At 37.3% G+C, this 21,427-nt stretch overlaps 1 protein-coding gene across 1 annotated transcript in view; it reads right to left on the reverse strand.

The window, feature by feature from the left end:
• Positions 1–21,427, reverse strand: part of ANGPT1 (angiopoietin 1) — a 161,909-nt gene that overhangs the window by 25,037 nt on the left and 115,445 nt on the right. Inside the window, exon 7 of the mRNA XM_008632293.2 lies at positions 11,716–11,882. Coding sequence (XP_008630515.1) covers positions 11,716–11,882 — 167 coding nt within the window. The remainder of the gene's footprint in view (positions 1–11,715; positions 11,883–21,427) is intronic.

The following is a 21,427-nucleotide window of genomic DNA, read 5'->3' on the forward strand; positions in this document are numbered from 1 at the left end:
TACAAATGTAAGTGTGTAGCAGAATAGTACCCACTGCTTAATAACATAAGTGGATAATTTAACAGAAACCTATTTAACTCAAAATAAGAAATGGAGCAGGGAGCATAATCTTAGAAATCCCTCTCCCACTTCATTGACAAGTGACCTGATACCTACTGATTCACTGAGCAGTGAATTCTTCCTGCACAGTGTCAGAGATTCATTGACGAGCCTGTTCCCTGGCAGCACAGATTGCTGCTTTCTCTTGGGAAGCAATGACTATGGTCTGGATACCCTCTGGCAAATGAATGCATTAACCCAAGGCCTTTCATTTCTTTCTTGAGTAAGACAAGACATTGTCTCCTACCTTCAGGCTGTGAGCTGTGAACTGTCAGGGGATATAAATGGATGCCTTGCTATTTTCAGAATTTCCTAATGGTTAACTCTAGGCAGCTCTCTGCTCTGCATGTTGCCTGATTTGGCTTCTGTCTAAGGAGCTTATCTCTCCCCAGGCATGCACAGAGAATCAAGTGTCTCAGACAGGGTCCTGCAGTCTGTTCCTAGGGCTCAACAGCTTTAATGTTAGCCCTGAAAAACCTTTATCTCACCTACCTGTAGGAAAACATGACTGCCTTGTGAATAATCATCTAAATCATTAAATCCAGGATGATGTCTAAGACTAGAAAATTGTTACAAAATCTTCTTTTTTTCATTGCCTCAAGTTTGAATTGATGTTTATTTTGTTGTAGATAAGATTTATGGGAAAATAAGATACTTTTGTTCTTGCTCATATACTTTCTGTTTCTTAAAAAACAAGTTTAGGAGTCTGGAGGAGGAGATAATGTCATGCCCACTATGTTCCACAGTGATAGCTGTGGTGGAACACATTGAAAAACAAGCTTCTCTCCAGTTAAGTGGTTGAAAACCCCTAAAATGCCAAAGGAAAGAAAAGCTTCTAGAATCAGAAGAGCGAAATCGAACTTAATTACTGAAAGTCTCTTACTAATATCCTATAGAAAGCTACTGGAAGGTGGGTTCTGCAGGCATGTGACACAGAATATGTGGAGAATTATCCCCTTTTGATGAAGGAAATATATCAGTTTAGAGAAGATAATTGAAAATTAACCTGTTAAGAGAAATGGATAGAGGAAATCAAGACTGAAGACATAATCAATTTAGAGATAGCTTGGAAGAGCTAATAATGAAAATAGATTACAGATATCTATTATTGATGAATGAGTAGATACACCAAAATAGTGAGGCCATTGTTACATCAAATTCTGAATGCAATTTACACTGGAGGCTTTGCTTTCCTCATTGAAAACAAGGCTGCTGTACCACCAACAGTAAAGCTTGTATACCAGCACTGTTCTAAAATCTTAAGGAAATAACTTCCTAGTGTTTATGTAACACTGATGTTGATTTCCCCCCATGTTCTAGATACTGGTTAATTAAGGATTTCTAGCATTAATTGTGACAAAAATAAAACATTTTTAAACAGATAATGTCTGATAAATTGTATAATTTCTGAGCTGCCTTTGCATATATGAATCCTTTACAGTATTTAGTAAATAATATGATAAAATCATAGAACAGTCTGGGTTGGAAGGAACTTTGGAGGTCATCTAGTCCAAGCATCCGCCCCACTGAGCAGAAACATCTACAGCTAAATGAGGTCGCTCAGAGCTCTGTCCCACCTGACCCTGAATTTTTCCAGAGACAGGGCATCTACCATTGATTTGAGGAACCTATTCCAGTATTTCACCATCTCATTGAAAAATATTTCTTCCTTATACCTAGTCTAAATCTATCCTTTTTCAGTTTAAAACCATTATCCCTTGTCCTATGGCAACAGGCCCCATAAAAGCACTGTCCCAACCTTTCTTATGAGCCCCTTTTAAGTACTGAAAAACTTCTCTAAGGTTTCCCTGGAGCCTTTTCTTCTCCAGGTTGAACAACCCCAACTCGCTCAAACTTTCTTCATAGGAGAGCTGTTTCAGCCCTGTGATGCTTTTCACAGCTCTCCTCTGGACCTGCTCCAACAGGTCCATCTATTGTGCTCTGAGGGCTCCAGAACTGAACGTAGTACACCAGGTGAGGTCTCACCAGAGTGGAGCAGAGCAGAGCAGCAGAATCCCCTCCCTTGTCCTGCTGGCCATGCTGCTTTTCATGCAGCCCAGAACTCGTTTGGCTTTCTGGGCTGCCAGTGCACGTGGCTGGGTCATGTCCAGCCTCTCATCCACCAGCATCCCCAAGTCCTTCTCTCCAGGGCTGCTCTCAATCTGTTCATCCCCCAGCCTGTGCTGATACTGGGCACTGCCCTGATCCCAGTGCAGCACCTTGCACCTGGTGTTGTTAAACCTCATGAAATTCTCATGGAGCTACTTCTCAAACTTGTTCAGGTCCCTGGGGGTAGCGCCTCATCCTATGGGTGAGTTAGCTGCAACACTCAGCTTGGTGTTGGCTACAAACTTGCTGAGGCTACACTTGATCCCAGTGTCTATGCCATTAATGAAGGTATTAAACAATTCTGGTTCCATTATGGACCCCTGAGGGACCACTGTCTTCTGGATGTGTCCATCCAACTGTTTCCCCATCAACTGAACATTCAAATACACCCATCAAATATATTCTTTCCAATTTAGAGAGAAAGATGTGGGGGACCATCCCACAAGGATGTCAAAGGCCTAACAGAAATCTAGGAGGATGATATCTGTAGCTCTTTTCTTGTCCACTGATGTGATGCCATGAAGATTTTTTGCCTTTTCTTTTATACCCCTGTTATACCTTTTTATAACTTCTGTATTCTTAGTGGGTTTTAGCCTACATTCTTAGACTTACTTATCAAGCTGGGAGACTAAAACATTTTAGAAGCTTTGTAGGTAGGGATCAGTGTGCCCCAGACACCAAGGTCCTCTCCAGAACACATTCTGTAAACTAAGATAGAACCATTCAGGGGAAGGTTCCTTGGGGAGGGGGGCTCACTTGAGCCTCTCATTGGGGAATTTTGGATAGACATGCTAATTAGTAAGACCTATAATGTTATACTCTATCTATTGTGGGGGTGCATTGTGGTGTGCATTTCAGCGCATTCCACCTGGACGTAGTGCACCTAAGGATCCTTAAAATAAATACAAAGGTAAAATCCCTTTTCCCTTCTAACCATTTTTCATTCTTGATTTTAAGACCAGGAAAAGGCATCAATGCAGTCACTCCATCATAGAAGGTCACTGGGTTGGTCAGGCAAGGCTTGCCCTTGGTGAAGCAATGCTGGCTGTTTTTAGTCACCTCCCTGTCCTCCATGTGCCTTAGCACAGCTTCTTGAAGGATTTGTTTCATGACCTTCCAGGCACAGAGATGAGGCTGACAGATCAGTAGTTTCCAGGCTCCTCCTTTCTACCCTTTTTAAAATTAGGTGCAATGTTTCCCTTTTTCCAGTCACCAGGATCTTTGCCTGACTGCCATGGCTTTCCAAACATCACAAAGAGAGGCTTGGCAACTTCATCAGCCAATGCCCTCAGGACTCTGGGATGCATCTTGTCAGGTCCCATAGATTAATGTATGTTCAGGTTCTTCAGCTGGTCACAAACCTGATCTTCTCTTACAGTGGGAAGGACTTTGCTTCCCCAGTCCCCATTTTGTGCTCCATTTGCCCGAGAGCTGTGGGAACAGACATTGCCACTGAAGACTGAGGCCAAAAAGTTTGTTGAATACCTCAGCCTTCTCCTCGTCTGTTTCTGAGCTGCCTTTGCATACATGAATCCTTTACAATATTTAGTAAATAATATCATAAAATCATAGAATCATAGAACAGTCTGGGTTGGAAGTAACTTTGCAGGTCATCTAGTCAAAGCTTCTGCCCTAGTGAGCAGCAATATCTTCAACTAAATCAGGTTGCTCAGAGCTCTGTCCCACCTGACCCTGAATTTTTCCAGAGATGGGCCATCTGCCACTAATTTGATGAACTGGTTTTGTCAGTCTTGCTCATGGAGGAGAGTATAATTTATTTGACTTTCTTTGACTTTCTTTTTTCTTGCTGACCCATCTGTAAAAGTCCTTCCTATGATTCTTTGCATCCCTTGCCAAGTTCAGCTCCAGCTGCACCTGTGCTTTTCTGATTTCATCCCTACATAACGAGGCAGTGTATCTACACTTTTTCCAGGATACCTACTTGTCTTCCACTGCCTGTGCATTTTCTTCTTGCCCTTTTGTTTCACCAGAAGGTCTCAACTCAGCCATGCCACTCTCTTGCCTTTCTTTACTGATTTCTTGCAGCTGTGGATTGCTAGATTTTGAACTGTATGGAAAGTGTTCTGAAAGATCTACCAGTCTGTTCTGCTCCCTTGTCCATGAGGACACTTTCCCAGGGGCTCCTATTAACTAATTCCTTGACTGGAGGTTTGCTTTCCTAAAATTCAGGGTCTTTACTCTTTGCCTGACCCATATCCCTCAGGACTGTGAATTCCACCAATGCATGAGCAACCTGGTCTAGAGGGAAGTGTCCCTGCCTTTGGCAGGGGGTTAGAATGAGACGATCTTTAAGGTCCCTTTCAACCTAAACCATTCCATGATTCTGTGATTCTATGACCACTGAAGTGCAGGCTGCTTCCAATCTTGATGTCAGTGACTAGGTAGCTCACTTTTGTTGATGACCATCAGATCCAGTATGCCATCCTCTCTGGTAGGGCTGCCTGGTTTAAGAATTTATCCTCCATGCACTCCAGGAGTCTCCTGGATTGCCTACAGCTCACTATGATAATTTTTCAGCAGATGTTGGAGTGACTGAAGTCCCCCAGCAGGACAAGAGCCTGTAAGTGCAATGCTTCCCATAGCTAGAGCAAGAAGACTTGGTCAATAGACTCCCTTAGATCAGGTGACCAGGAGCAGACACCAACAACCAGGCTCCCTGTGTTGCCTCAGTCTCCAGTTCTTACCCTAAGCTTTCAAACTTTTTGTGGCTGTTCTTCAGAAACAACTCTTTGCAGTGTATCCATTTACTGATGTAGAGGGCGATGCCTCCACTCCTCCTTCCTTGCCTGTCCCATCTGAGCAGTCTGTGGTCACTGATAGCCACACTCTAGTTAGGGGGTTCATCCCACCAAGTCTCAGTTATGGCAAGCAGGTCTTAGTTTTCCAACTCCTGTCCATGCTGTGTGCACTGGGCTGTCAGCTGTGTCACCTTCTTGGAGGAATAACCCTTGATTCTTTTGAGGTATTTCACTGATATTTCTTTTCTGGCTTCTGTTACATCAGGAGCTCGTAGCTCACCTTTTTAAGACTTCAACTGTACTGCAGTGTAGCCAGCACATCTCACTGAATTCTCATTAGATTCCATAGCGAAGAAGGAAACCTCTGTTCCTGCTTCACGATAGTCACAGCTATTGTATAGTGAACTATAAACGACTTTAATGCAGTTAGAAGTGGGAAATGATTAGCTGTGGATGGATAGTGCATATTGGGATTTATGTGGATTAAGTTTTTTTTTTTTATTATAAATTCCATACGTATATTTACATCAACTTTCAGTCAGAGAAATTGTTATATTTAATTTCTGCTTACATTTGAAGATACTGCATGAACTGCCAGTGAGTTTTAGTCACTGATATGATATAGCAACACTGGCATGGTTCCAGAAAGACATCTGGTTAATGGGCATTGGATTGAATCCTTGCACTTCCAGTATTTAGACTTCATGGAATATTATTGGACTGAGAGTGTTTTTAAATAAAATAAAATCATTTAAGCCAGATATTTATATATACATAGAGATGTTAAATCTTTTTTTTCCCATATTATAGATTTTATAACCACTGTTCGGTGAAAATATTTTCAAATCATAGAAATTATGCATACCACAGATAGCATTCTGTCTGTTAATAGGATTTTACATGGATGTATCCTCTGAAGTAGACTTGCAAACTGAATTTCAAACTTCCAAAGAAAAGTGAATTATTACAGGTTTTTTGCATTTTTGCACCCTGACTATTTTTAAAGTTATTCTGCATTTTTCATATTTGGCAAGAAAAGTACTGGGGTCTAGGCACAGAACTGGGTTCCAAGAGGATCTGTGTTTATTTTTTCACTTTGCTACAGATTTCTTATATGTCTTCCACTGCACTTTTCCTTCCCCATTTGAGAAAAGACTGAATAGACCCTTTGAAGGTTTACTGTGATACAAATCACACAGAAGAACCTAAGCTGATGGCTTAAAAAACTTATAAGTCAGATTGATCCTTTGTTTTACCTAAAAAATTCAAGGGACACAAGAAAATGTTACTTACACAAATGCATCACTGCAAAGCCTGGATAATAACAAAGAACCACACTAATATTTAAAAATGAGATTTTGTACACCAAGGAAGTGACAGTGATCTATTTGTGTCCTGCTTCTGAAACAGCAACACTATGTGGGATGTGTTTTTTAATTAAAGATACATAAAACCATCTGTCCCCATAAAAGTTGTACTCTCAAATAATTCTTACCTTACTACCTATTATAGAATTTTCAGCAGTACAATTTAAAAGACTGTACAGATAAATATATTTTTCTCCACTTTACAGAAAGATGAGTGAGAATTTTTACAAGAAATTCCATCGATAGTTCAACAATGGTGATCAAATAAATCAATAGCCTCCACCTTAAAAAAATAAATCTAATATTAACATTACATCAAGGCTTCTAGCAGCAGACTACATACCATATTATTCTAAGAAAACAGGGAGTAATAATGCTATTGCTGAAACTAAATATACCAACTTTCAATCAAACAAGAGCTAAAAGTCCAATACTCTACTCAGTGAACAGAAAACTCTCTGCTACAAGGTCCCATAAAATTTAACAATTCTTGGTTTACTTTCAACAACCGATCTGGTTTCCCAAAGCAAAGCCTGGAGAGACACAGTATTTTGGAGAGCTTGGAAACTGTTACCTAGATTTGCAGGAATTGGAAGATCATGCAAGCAGCTTGACATGATTTGAATAATTTTAATGACTATCTCTCTTGCTTGCAACAAATTTCATCAGCTTGTTGCCTCTGAGGACCCACAGCCTGACTCTTCCCTACATGACTACTATTCCCCTGACAACGGGTCTTTTGTGTGTTCCACTACCAATGGATCTATGCTCTCTCACTTTCTGATGAGATTTTGTAATCACATTCTCCTGCTCATTCCAATATAAAGTCTCTTCTTAATTTTAACTACCAAAAGTCAGTCACCACCTTAAGTCCATGACTGACTCACAGAATTTAGGATGTTCTCTGTCCATCATCAGTTTTCACCTATGCCTACATCAATTCCAAAGTCTTGCTCACCTGAGCAGTGCTGTCTGATCATTTAATCGTATTTCTCCATGGATAGGACCAAAGTTAGAGAATCATTGCAGCAAAAGAAAACTTTTCTGACTAAAATAATGATTAAATACCGGAATATATTGTCGTAGGGGGTGAGTGTCTATTAAACCTCTTTAATGGTTCTGAAGCACAAATAGCTCAGCCAATTAAAAAGTGTAATTCCCCCATTCTTCACCCCTTGCTTTGAAGTGCTTCTCCTATATCATGAGTAGCAAAACCAGATGTATCTGCAGGCTGATATTACTACTGTTCAAAATTCAGCATCAATATATCTGTTTTCATAAAATATGTAGGATTATGAATTGTGGTGCCTGAAATCCCAGCATGTGGTTACTTTTCCTGTTCAGTTCTGGAGGACCTGAAGACACAGGTCAGAGCAGCAGCGTGTCATAGCTGTACAGCTCCTAAGAACATCAAACAATGTCAAGTGGGCTAGGCAGAGTCTACACAAGAAAAGAGGAGAGGTCATGTGTCCTTTAGGATTCTCTTTCAACTCATGTTTTTATAGTTCTATAAATAATTCTTAATTATATTAAGAAACACTGCACTAAATGGGAGATCTGCAAGATCTGGCTCTTCTTACTCTGTGGACATTTTACTTGCCACAGTGTAAGTTGCAAAGAGACTGACAGAGATATTTTCCTCACATTTACAGATAGTCTCTGTGTAATCATCTTGTGTAGATAAGAAACCTAAGAATGTTCTAAAAGAAATTAATCACTTAGATACTGTTATTAAAGATTTCACATTTGGCACAACATTTAATTTTCCTGTTTCAGTTATCATTTACCATGATACATTTACTGATTCAGTATCCACTTTCTCATCTCAACCTTCTTCCCAGTCATCATCTGGGATAAATAGATTTTATTCTGATTTCCCAGAAAACCTTTTGGAGCTGTCTCATTTTGAAAGAGAAACAAGTATATTTGAACTTACATGTGTTCAGCATTACTGTTTTTAATAATAGATTCTTCAGACTAATAAAAAGTAGTAAAGAGAATACAAACAGCCCAGAGAAAAAACAGAACCCTTCTGAAGTCACCAACTGGGAGTTATCCAGTTAGAATTGAACTTTGCATAATGTTGAGGCAGAATTTTGGAAGAATAACATGAAAATGATTTTTGATATTTTCTCAAGCAGATTTTATCACTTCATTGTCCTTTCCTTTCCTTTCCTTTCCTTTCCTTTCCTTTCCTTTCCTTTCCTTTCCTTTCCTTTCCTTTCCTTTCCTTTCCTTTCCTTTCCTTTCCTTTCCTTTCCTTTCCTTTCCTTTCCTTTCCTTTCCTTTCCTTTCCTTTCCTTTCCTTTCCTTTTATTTTTTCTTTTCTTTTTCACTGTATTCAAGCATAAGACCTGGAACCTTATTTTTTTTCATGCCTTCCAAATGTACAAGTACTGCCATAGCAAAATTAAAGATATTCCACTTCTTGAGCTTTTCTTTTCATTTCAATACCCTTTTTCTATTTCAGATTTTCTTGATCCACTTCACAGACCAGCTTAGAAAATTATCTCTTTACTGGTTACTATTACTTAGTAATGCTATTTGAAACTAATGTGAGTCTAGCCAGTCTACACTTACTTATTCTTGCTAACAGAAACAACATTTATTTTGGGTCATTATAAGAAATGAGCTTCCAAAATAGGAGAGCATCTATTTTCTTTGGCAAAATTATTTCAAATAACAGTAACTAAAGTTTTGAAAAGGTATGGTGATCTGTGATAGAGGTATTGAAAGCAAACATGGCAAATACCCGAAAGTTGTGAAGGAAAGGCACTGGGACCAGGAGTTTGGGAATTGTGGTTTTCAGCTTCAGAGGAATCATTTAAATCCTTAATGGCAGCTCCTCAGATAAAGGGAAAACAGCATTCTCTGAAGGGTGGCCAGCTGTTTAGTACTCAATAATCAGTTTTTTATTCAGCCAACCTTCTGGAATTGCTTCTATCACAGATACTGATGCTGGCAAGCAAAATAAAGAGTTTTTATGTCATAGGATGCATTCTTGTAAAATTTATAATATAGCCCAACATAATTTTGGCTTACAAAATATCTGTTGGGCATGTATTTATCTGGACTAAGCACTAGTGCATTTGTCAAGCATGAAAAACAGTTTAGACTTGCATGTGGCTGACACATCATTATTTCCAGAACTGTCACCATGTTACTCAGCTATTTTATTTAAATATTCAAATGCACTCAAGTAAAAATAATAGAGGAATTGATCTGAAACCCAAAGGGCCAACAGAGATGGAATTTTTTACTTCTTTATGTTTTCCTCTTTGCTTATTCCAGAGAAGTATGAATGAAACTGATTCCCCATCTCCTCAACCGAGGAGCTTCAATTGCACCATAAGGAGGCCACAGAGTGTGAGCAGATCTCATACTGGCCTTCATTTTTACTGTGGAATAGGACAGGAACCAAAAGTGCTGTCAACAGACTCCAGCTAAGTTCCCTTTGATTTTTTGTGGAAAAGTGACTATGACATGGCTAGCAGAATTTACGCCTGTTACTCAACATTGTACTCTTTGAGGGCTGTATGCCCCCTTTGATTTAATTTTTACAGGTTTGAATTATATCTCTTTTGGTTTTTCTTGATCAGATAGAAGAATCTACATGGATCAATTTTTACAATTTCTTCCATGTTCAGAAAATGTGATTTATATTGCAAAAAGATCTCCCCTTTTTATAATAAAAGTGGGTTTCCTTTTCCCTTCCCTTCCCTTCCCTTCCCTTCCCTTCCCTTCCCTTCCCTTCCCTTCCCTTCCCTTCCCTTCCCTTCCCTTCCCAGCATTTTGAAACAAAACAAGATATTCTCTTGCTATATTGCCGTGAATGAACCCAGAGGAGTCCTGAAAAAGAAACCCTCTCTAAACATAAGCTTTAACATGTTGAATTTTCAACAGCCTTCCAATTCCTCAACAATATATGTTGTCCCTACTCAGTTCAGAATAAAGATGAGTAAAAAAGACCCTGTTTTTGTTAGCAAATTCAGACATTTTAATTCATTCCCTGAGTAATACTCCTGTCCTTTCCTCTGATTCATCGTAAACTTTTGAGCTATGTGTAACTGTCCAACATTTTTCCTCATTTGACAAGGATTTGTCCCATCTTTTCTTTTTGAAAATCTTCTACTAATGTTTAAGACTCCCCTCCACTTTTACACTTCTTTGTTCATGTTTTGTATAAATCTTTCTGGCCTCTGTTTTGAGAAATTTCCTTTACTTATACTTTTTGCCTAAAACTACCTCAGAATAGGTGCTCCACCTTTCCTGATTTGGTGAACTGGCTTTCCATGGGCAGTGCCAGGCACAGCACTGCTGGAGGCAGTAGGGGATAGAGCCATCCTTTGTGTGCAGTGGTACAGTCCTTGCTTTATGCAGGAGCCAAACTCGTACTGATTGCTTCTAAATGTGTCCTTTGCACTTGTACACCATTTGCTGCTGCCCCCGACAAACCCCAGAGGGCAGGGGCACTGCTCTCTGTCCCACCTGGGCACAGTTCTGTCAGTAGAAGGAGCAAATTGCTCTCACCTCCATTCCTCTGGGGACCCGGGGGGAGGGAGGCAATCAGCATTTTTGAGAGTCATGTTACATGAATTTAAAGATCTGAATACCAGCCTAGTCTCACATGCTATGACTTGAATGTTTGAGTTTACAATATATCTGTTTCTCTACTGATTCTTATGCTAATTAGATGTGCTATAATAAATTGGATATTTTTATGGGTTTCTTTTCTTTGTTCTAGCATCTGTTCAGATGAAGCAATGATTAAAAATAATATCATTGACTGCTTAGGTCATCCACATTTCTTGTGTCTTCAAGTTGCTTCTTTTTTTTTAATTTTAAAAAAGTGGATTTAAGCTTTCTACATTTTTATTATAAAACAAAGTATGGGAGAAAAATATTATTGAGAGAAGTTTTTGTGTTTAATTTCCTCAAAATAAAATCCAGCATTCTGTTTTTCCTCTTCATTTATACTAAATTTTTAGTTTGGAAATATCAGATGGTTTAACAGCATTTTTGGTCTTTTATTCCCATGTCCATTGTTTCAGTCTTATGCTTCTGAGGTAGATATCCTTCAGGTTGTAATGAAGAATCCATATCTTTTTTTGTATTCAATCAGTTTTGAGTTCTGATGGTAAAAGTTATACAATTTTTAGCAGTTCTATGAGCCAACACGATTAATAGACCCTTTGTTCTCAAATGTTAGGTTTACTCTATACTTCCTTCACTGAGAAATCTGATTTCTGCGTTATTTTTACACTTTATTCACTTTTGATGAAAATCAGTATCATATTATTGTCCTTTCTCATATTTGACAAGAGAACGATGAACAATATTTATCACTCAGCAGAGTCAAAAGAATTTCAATAGATTCTTACCTGTAATTCTGTTTTTCATTTCCTATGTGAAATCTGTCATATTGTGAATATGCCCGGTTTCCTTCCCAGTCCATTAATTCAATTCTTAGGGAATATTGCCTCTGACTTGTTATTGCAAAGATAAGTTCATTTCCCAGCCAATGTTCACCTGATGGGCTACCAAAACCCTAGAAAAAAGTTGGCAAAATAACTAGATGTAATTATTGTAATTGGTAGAGCCTTTATGCAATAATAAAATCATCATTATATTTTACCTGTACATTCTAGTTACTGGTCATAACCTTCTTTGCTCCAGTTTGACTGTCTCTAAAATGATTCTACTAATAGAAGTGATCTAGAATGTCATGCAGTTTAACTGGAGTTTGAAGGGGCAACCGAGGTTATCAGTTGGGAATCATTTTCCAGGTACATGATATTAATAGCATGATGCTTTATTTGCACATTGTTCAGTGGGAATACTGGACATGGTCATATGCTATAATGCATTTCATATGGTGTTAAACCTAGTTATTATTTAGACAATTAAGTCAAAACAGAATTCTTCTGCACTTTATAAAACATTTAAAAGAGTCTAAATTAGACTAGATTATCCTAAAGCACAGTAGGTACTACTGTAAATTTATTTTTTAAAAGGAAAAAAACCCATCAGCAGAATATTTAAGGTACTCTCCTCACATTTCATATATTCAGATGATCCTATTTCCAGTTAAGAAAACTTATCATTTTCAAACATGGAAAAATAATAATGAAAGAAAAACTGTAAGTAATTTTCAAAACCAATTCCTAGACATATGTTTTTATACATCTTCCAGGTTTTAAAGTTGTTTAAATTGTAGTGAATATTTTACTACATTAAATTTAAGGTTTTATTTAATGCCATTAACTTATTTATTATATATTAGAATAATTGTTATTTTTAAACTATTAGTTCATACCTGAGAACTCTTCTGTCCATGTACAGTAAAAATTATTTTAAACCATAATATTTACTTGTGAAGAGCTACTCCAACATGACTATGCTTATTCATATTTCTTAAGATAGGAAAAAAAGAGAACCGGAAATCTCCTGATTTGCTTACAGTGGTATACTGGGGGTGTTTTAGAACGTCCTGTGAAAATTTCCTAGTCAAATTAAATGAAAGATTGGATTATTTCCAGAAAGCACATATTTTTTAAAGGGGTTAAAACCAAGGGACTTCCTTGGGCCTAAAGGTTAGGTAATGAGAAATGTGTCTGTGAGACACATTGGCAAGACATCGATCTTCTCTATATAATGTTTCAGTCACTCCTAACATGAGATGAAAACATTGAAAGTAGAGCTCTCTCTCACTTTTTTTCTTTACTGTATTGCTGTGGCTCCAGCTCTGATTAGTTGGGTCTCTTGAGGAAGAAATCCTGACTCCCCAGAGGCTATGTGGTTGCACAGGTACTCACTCAGGCAATGTATAGGTACATCAGCTGCAAACTTCTAAAGCAAATTAATTTCAAAAATTTAGATGCTTAAAAGCTTGACTGGTCCAAAAAATAAAAATGGAGGCAATTTTTTTTGTAGTTCCTACAGGGTTACAATAGAAAGTACTTTACTCAGAACTCATTTTTGTTTACACTACCCTACCTGAGCATATATTTGGTGACTCACTGATAGTGGAGGCTGAGAAGAAATGCCACGTTTGGCTATGCTGAACTGAGTACACTAATTCATATTTTAAATAAGCATATCTGTCTTTTGGCTCAGAGACTGTCAGGAGATACCCATGGACAAAGTGCTTCACCTGCAAGAATTGAAATTCAGTAGTCTCTGGCAAGTCTCAAAGAAGTCTCAGACTGAAATATGGGAGGATACTATTGGCTTTTCCTTTCCTGCATGTTATTTCATTATATCCTCTTTCTTCAGTGGACTGTTTCCTATACAAGTCTCTGTAAGTACTGGTTGTAGGTAATGCTGGTGATACCCTGCTTTGAACACATCTGTTTTCCAGAGTGAGCCCCTGCTCCTCAAGTTTTCCCATTATGATGCTTTCCGTTATTTCTCACTTACTGCTTTGATGACATTCACATTTATATTTGGCTTCATACATTGCTCCTAAAATACAAAAATACTTGTTCCTCACCTGTATGAACCATGTCTACAGCTGGCACACACCTCTGTAATTATCACCGTTTTCTGTCTGTGCCTTTGATTCTTTCCATCTTCTTGCCTTGTCTTTCTACCCTTGACTGTCCCACCTGGTGTCTCCTGTTCTAGTAGTTTTGGCAGTGTCATGCAAGAGCAGTTAGAGGTTTGTCATCTTTCACCCCTGGTCATTGTCACTCATTTCAGAGTAAGGCAAAATATGCCCTGCATAGACTACCGATAGAAGTTTGTCTCCCTAAAATCCAGAAAGTAGAAGTGGAGCATAGTTGTTCAGGTATCAGTCAAATTAGGTTTGTTTGGAGTTTACATGGTTTCTTATTCACAGAAGATTTATTGTTATTATCATCATCATCGTCATCATCATCACCTGTCTTTCTTTAAAAGAAGATTCACAGGAAAGTCTTTCTCCCTTTTTCCCAGTGCAGGAAAGCTGAGGGGACTCCCCTTTGAACTGTGGGTCTGTTGAATTATGTATGTCTTATCTCATTTAGATTACAGCCTATTCAGGATTAAATACATGTAGTGTTTTAACATTATATGATCCCTTATGTGTTCTATAGAAACTCCAGACAACATATATAATTATACTGAGGTAATAATTTTTATTCTTCAAATTTTCACCTCCTTCTCCCTTTCCACATATGTTATTACACTAAGATGAAAATCTATCACAAAGTGGCTTGCTCTCTTGACCAGAGGAAATGAAGCTGCAGCAACAGGGAACAAAAGAAATATAAAAAGAAATATTAAAAATTATGAGGAAACCCACCACATTAGTTATGAAAAATGGAATCCTCCTATCAGGGGTTACAATACTGAAACTCAGATTAGAAATGCCTAGAATAAGAATTTTTTCCTTGACAGAAGTAACTTCTGTTTGAACAAACTACTTGCTTTTATGAAAAGAAAACCAAGGAAGTAAGTGGGATATAAAACATCTCTCTGAAGCAAGGAATGTTCCAAAGGAGAAGCAGTGTACTTTATTAAACACCTAATATGGCTGGAAAGAGATAAACAAACAAACAGGCACTCAAAGCTTTCATAGATCTAAACCAGAGAGGAGCAGTACATTTCTGTTAAGCACAGAGTTGGCAGCAATTTCTTCAAGTATGATTTTATTATGCCGAACTCGACCATTTCCAGCCTGTATTTAGTCTGCAGTTTACTGCCTGTATTTCAGAGCTGAAGAAAGACTTACGTGCATACTGTTTTCCCCAGATACTTTGGCTGACTTAAAAACAACACAGCTCTCCTTGTTTATATCTTACTTAGACTGTCTCTACTACAAGAACACTACTACTTTGACGAGATATGTAAGCTTTTGTGTGCAGAAGAAAATGACATAATATTAGCTAAAAACCATGAAAAACCTGGTTTTGTTTTGTGTTTCCATTCCCAAACCTGAGGCTGGCAAAGGAAATGGTTGTTCCTGCTTCTTATGATTCACCTTCAGAATCCTTAGCTTTCAACGTACATTTCAGAATTTTATCTTCAAATACAAGATATATTTTTTCTTTTCGCAGTTAAAAAACTTAGGAAAACAAACTTGTGTAATTGTTATGCCCACCTCTCCTTTATATCTGTGCAATACTTTTTGAACACTTTTGAGGTTTGGTTAAAAGTCACACAAACTTGGTGTTCAGCAAGGTTTCAGAGTACTGGTATCTGTGATGAGTTGCTGCTGGGAGAAATGCTGAAGGAGAAGCTCAGCAGTTGCCTATTCCAATTGCTACAAGCAGACACAGAGCAGCCAGCCAAGTGCAGATGCTGAGCAAGTATTGCCTCAGAGGTTCTTAGACATCTGGGAGAGATTGAGGGACATAAAAGGGGAACTCAAGCTTTTACCACAGAGAATCCTGGAAAATAATAGGGTTTCAGAAGATTATTAGTAATAAGAATTGTCTTATTAGTAATAAGAATGGGACTTCTATGTGGAACACAGGACAAAAGTCCACAGAAAAGCAGACCTCATTAATTTTGATGCTCATGAGAGAATTCAATAATTGTTCAGTAATTAAAATTCAGTTATGAAATAGCATTTTAGTTAGCAGGGCATTTATGTTTATACTGCTGCTCAGATCTGTAGGGCCCCAAGTGATAAGATGCCTAAAGCCTTGCCTAAGACCATGCTTGTCATTTATGGACAGTGCCTAAGATTTAGGACAAGAAGTTTGATTTTGAGAATGCCTTAGGGCAGTGTTAGAAGTTAACATTAGAAGTCACCTACTTCAGGCCCACAGCTGTCATTAAATATGTTTTTTTCCCAATATATATATACACTGTCAACAAACACTTTGGGTTTTGCATTTGAATAGTTATAGCAAATGCTTCCAGAATTATTTGTGTCAAAGTTTTGTGCCTAAACTCAAGGAATTACATGGGGTGATCCAAGTCATCCTCAAGCTATCAATCCACTAGGAAAAGGAACATCTGTATTTCATGAATGTGTTTGCAGTTAACTGCATTTTAAGACTCTCTGAAACCCAGTGGGTCTTAAGCACTGTTCCAAAATTGCATTTTAAATGACGAAGAAACACTATTTTGTCATTATCTTTCTATATTTTGTTCATTATATGTTTCCAAATAGAGAGATTAATTCTTTAAACTCTACATTTTATTCCAAAAATACTCAATTTTGTTTTTCCCTAGAAATTTGCATAGTATTGGGATGGCTGGCAAATCAGAGGCTTTAAGTTCCCAAAATAGGGCTTAATGTAATAGGAGAAGGTCAGAAATTTCCAAAAGTTCTCAGAGTTCTCCTTCATTTTCTTCACTAGCACTCTATGGAAGCTGGGAGAATATAGCAGGGAAACATGCTTGCATTTTCATAATATGCTTTTTTTCTCTCCACTATGAGTCACAAAAAGTGTACACAAGTATTTGCACTGACCCAGCATAGATTATTATAATGTTTCATTTTATTCTTCAGAAACAGAAAACATTTATATTTTTGCTGCTGAAAATTGTATTAAGATCATATTTTGGCAAAGGCTAATTTGAAACAAGACATAAAAATTACAAACAATGAATAAACTCTTTCATCCAGGTTTTGTCATTAAGGAATAATATAGTAATGTTTTATACTTCATTAGCGCAGATTGTTCTTTTCAATGATATAGTTTGTTTTCAGAGAGAAAGAATAACACAATACAGAACCTAACTGACAGTTGTAAACCCATTTTTATAGTAGGATGAAGCAAAGGTGTTTTCTGGTACTACATAACTATATAGTAAATTCTGTAAATTCTCACATAATGCTCAACTGCTATGTTGTTTTTCTTTTGTATGGATTAAAGTACTTAGAGCTAGGAATCAAAGACAAAAGTACATGGTAGTATAATATTTACTCTAGATGACATGTGAGTTCTACATCAGCTCATTTTCAATTGCATGGATATTAACGGAGTCCAAACTACTAAAGCAGTCATGAGTACAAAGAAACAGAATTCAATACTGGTTTTAAAAAGGCCCTTAAGAATTTACAAAGTTGATACTTACTCAAAAATAATAGTAGGGTGCAAAAGAATTTTATTAGCTTTGGCAAAATCTGTGAGGATATTCTGCCTGAATCATGTTGCTCCAAGTTCATTAAACAATTATCTCTCTTACTTTATTTATTTTGTCTGATAATGCTCACAGGAAGCTTTGACTTTTTATAGACAAAACAAATTGAAACCAGACACAGCCAATATATCCTATGGGTTCATCTTCTGTCAGACAATTCAGTGAATAAAGCAGATAATAATTCAGTGTTTTACAGCAGCAATGACTTCTCAGAAGCCATAAAGAATATTCAGCTCCTTTTGCCTTATCTGAGAATGTGGAATGGATATTGTTTAAGAAGATAATTTCTAAATAATTTTTGTATATTTTTTTGTATACTTGTATATTTTCATTCCCATCACATTGTATTATTCATTCTGTTATTTGAAATAAAGATTTGGTTTATAGAAATTACTTCAATTTCCTCAGACAATTTATGTGTTAGTTAATGTTAACTTAAAAGTATATTGGAAAGCAATTCCAAATATTCAGATTTTTTTCCTAGGAAATACTAACAAATATTTGTTGGCAAGTTTTAAAAATGTGTTTAGGTTGAAGCCAGAGATACCTTCTCAAAAGATTAAAAAGAAAACAAAGCTGTTGTCAGTTTAAATAAAGAGCTAAATGGTTGTATAACCTGTCTGAAAATCTTGTCCATAATCTGCAGCAATTCAGTCTGTTGCTCTTTCTTTTAGACTAAATATATTAGTAGACATACAGAAATTACTTTTTCCTTCTCAAACACACACAGTAGCAGTAGCAGCAAAATTACCAATGAATAAGAATCACAGAGACAGAATGAAGCACAAACCTTACACAAAGGTTACCTCTGGCTGGGCAAGGGGCCCAAAACAGCTCAGTTACCTACATACATTTCCTATAAATAAAACAACCAGTACATCTTCCTCAGGCCTGGATTTCAATCTAATTTCCTTACTATGTAACTGAAAATAGGAGAGTATTTCTTATTAAGACAAATTACATTGAGAGACTCTATCCCAAACCACCTTTCTCACTCTAGGACAAGAGGATCCTAGGAATGTACAGATACTTAGTGTGGCTCCTAGTAAGAGCATCCCAGGGACATGGGTATGTATTAAAGAAAAGAAAACTCTTTTTTTTGTACTCTAAGAAAAATGAATTTTGAGCTTCAGATAATTTTCTGATTCATTATTTGCAAAGAAATAAACGGTAAGTTTTAGGGCTAAATATGCAAAATGCAAGAAAAAAAATTAAAAAAAGGTATTTTTGTTCATTGCAGGCAAAAGGAAAAACTTTTGGGATGTATGACTTCATTCTCTTCTCCAAATACACTGACTAATCCCAAGTAGGAAAGATGAGCATGACTAGGAGCATAGCTGCTACAGCAAAGACCAAAAGTTTGTGAGTTTGAAAATGGACTTGAGTTTCAGCCCCATAATCTGCCTAAATAGAGCAAGCATCAAATTTATGGATTATTTTTGAATCTCTTGCTTGGGCTCAGCTGGTAGTCTAAACAGTTGAACAAGAATAGAAGTTGACTGACATCAGAGTCAGAAAGTTATACTTCTAATTTGACGTGAGCCCCAAAGCGAAGAGCTGCTCCAGTAAGTTCCAAATGGAGCAGATGACACAGGAGATGCTCCTCCCTGAAGAGAAATGCTGTTCCATGATGAAAGCACACAACTGTTGTTTGGGAAGACCTCCACTACAATTCTACTATATTTTCAAGTCACAAATTTTGAAAGCAACCTCACAGAATCTCACCTGGTTCTTCTAATATAGCATTTTCATCTTGTGGTTAGAATAGTTCTTCAATGTCTTTAATCTTTCTCATGGTGCTGTAGTAGAGGCTGTTAGCATAATTAAGCTAAATCTTGATATGAGTATATAAAATTGATTAAGTAACAGTCTTTGGAATACTGCATGAGTCTTATCAGTATAAATTAATGCTGTTAAATTGAATCACTGGTGGCAAATCAGGCACAAGTATATATCCATGTGTCAACACAGCTCTTGAAACTGATGTTATCCTGTCATGTTTGCTTAGGAAAGACTGTGCTGAGCATTAAAACACAACTGTGCTCCAACACAAAATTGTGGTTTATTTTACATCCAAAAACATTCTCCAAAATAAAGAAGATGCTTCCTTTTGTAGTAACATCTCTGGTGCCCAATATAGTGATCCAAACCTCTCTGAGACAAATATTGTTTCATTCTTGCTCCCTTACATAATTCTGTTGAAACTTACACTTAGATTAAGCCTTGGTCAGGACCAGAAGAATTTAATGAGCATGTTTACATAAAATGAAATATGGTTTCTCACCACTTCAATATCATGTCTATCTCTACTGGACATACTGGATTTAGATCTCAGGAGAAGCAGAGAAAATACTGTCTTTTTTTATAGCACTGATGAAAACAACAACTATCTGAGCAACTGCTGCAGTCAGAACAGACTTTATTAAACCAGCATGACATGCCATTCTTTATCACAGAAGGGTGGGTCTCTGTGAAAGGCGTTACTCACATAATATCTTAATACACATTCCAGTCACCAAAAATCATTTCCTTATATCCAAATTACTTGGTAAATGTGTGAAAGAAACAAATTACTTCCATGTTATCTATCCCAGTCCCTTGAAGAAAATTCTTTTTTTCAGATGTAAGAAACTTATGACTTTGAAGTATACTCTCATAAGTGATGAATTTGTCGCTATATGTTACAAAATTTTTCATGTCTTGAGTGTGCCTTTTTTATCCCCCTGTAATCATAACGCACTCTTATAAGTCATTCATTCAGCATATTAATTCAAGATCACCACTACTCCCAACCCGTTTGGGTTTTATTACACTAGAGAAGCACCATAACTTCTGTCTTTTCTAAGGTCATGCATTCCCTAGTTTTTGCTTTTCTCACAGGTCCCTCCTGTTCTCAAATCCTTCATTTTGCAGACAAGACCATGTTGGTATTACAAGGCACTTTATAAACTGCTTCGTGCTACTGACAGGGAAAAAACACAAAGCCATCTCTGCTGAAGGAATTATGGGATTCATCTCCAGCTAGTAGCTAGATGGATAGACGTTGTACAGATAGGTTTATGAAGGCTCTCCTCCTTCCAGAAAACTTTCCAAGGTTATCTTCAAAATACCTGCCCAAATTCTTTGAACCAGTAATTCTTTCCCTCACAAATGTTTCACTAAGACACAGGGGGAAAAGAAACTGTGAATAGTGCTCTGAACAGCCCTTACTGTGCTGCTAAGCATAAAAAAGCAAACCATAAAGTTTCCTGTGCTAGCAGTGAAACTGCCTCGGATCTAACACCAAAATAGCCCTATGCCAGCTGTCATTTGAGAATGGCCCATTACCTGTCACTGCTTGGGCATTATCTGTGCAAGCTATTTGAGTCAGACCAAAACACCTCTAAAATTTAGTGATGAGGATCTTTTGTCACAAGGCTGTTCACACATGCAGGCTGTGACCCCGTTCAATGTACTAGTACAGGTATGACCTAGTAGTTGAGAAAGAAGGAAGGAGTCAAATAGGAGGAAGGTCCCCAGCCCCACTCTGCAAAGCAGTGAAACACTGAAGCTCTCATTGGAAGGAAGACATGGGTTCTTATTAAGAAATTTAATTAGCTATCTACCAGAAGCATCTGCATATGCTGCTCTTGGAAGGATCCTTCATAGCCAAACAATTTGGGGGTAATAACAGTGAAAGTGAAAATTAATGCCCATGTGAGATCAATCAACAATCATACTTAAAGTGTACCTATCTGACCATATGTACAACTGAGTGTAATATTTTTTGCTTAGCTTTTGTTTCTTTTTGTTACTGTTTGTGACCTAAGTATAGATGACTTGAATATTGCTCATTCCAAAATCAATGGAAGAAATCTACTGTCATAAAATTACAGGCCTGTTGGTAGCAAGGAATCTTTGTCTAGTATGTGTGTGTTCCTTCTACACATGGCAATAAAAGATTCCTAATAATACAAAACAAATAATAAAACAAATAATTAACTGGAAAGCTGATGAGTGTTTTAATTCCTGGGA

This window comes from Corvus brachyrhynchos, unplaced genomic scaffold (assembly GCF_000691975.1).
Source record: "Corvus brachyrhynchos isolate BGI_N302 unplaced genomic scaffold, ASM69197v1 scaffold710, whole genome shotgun sequence".
Classification (NCBI taxonomy): Eukaryota; Metazoa; Chordata; class Aves; order Passeriformes; family Corvidae; genus Corvus; species Corvus brachyrhynchos.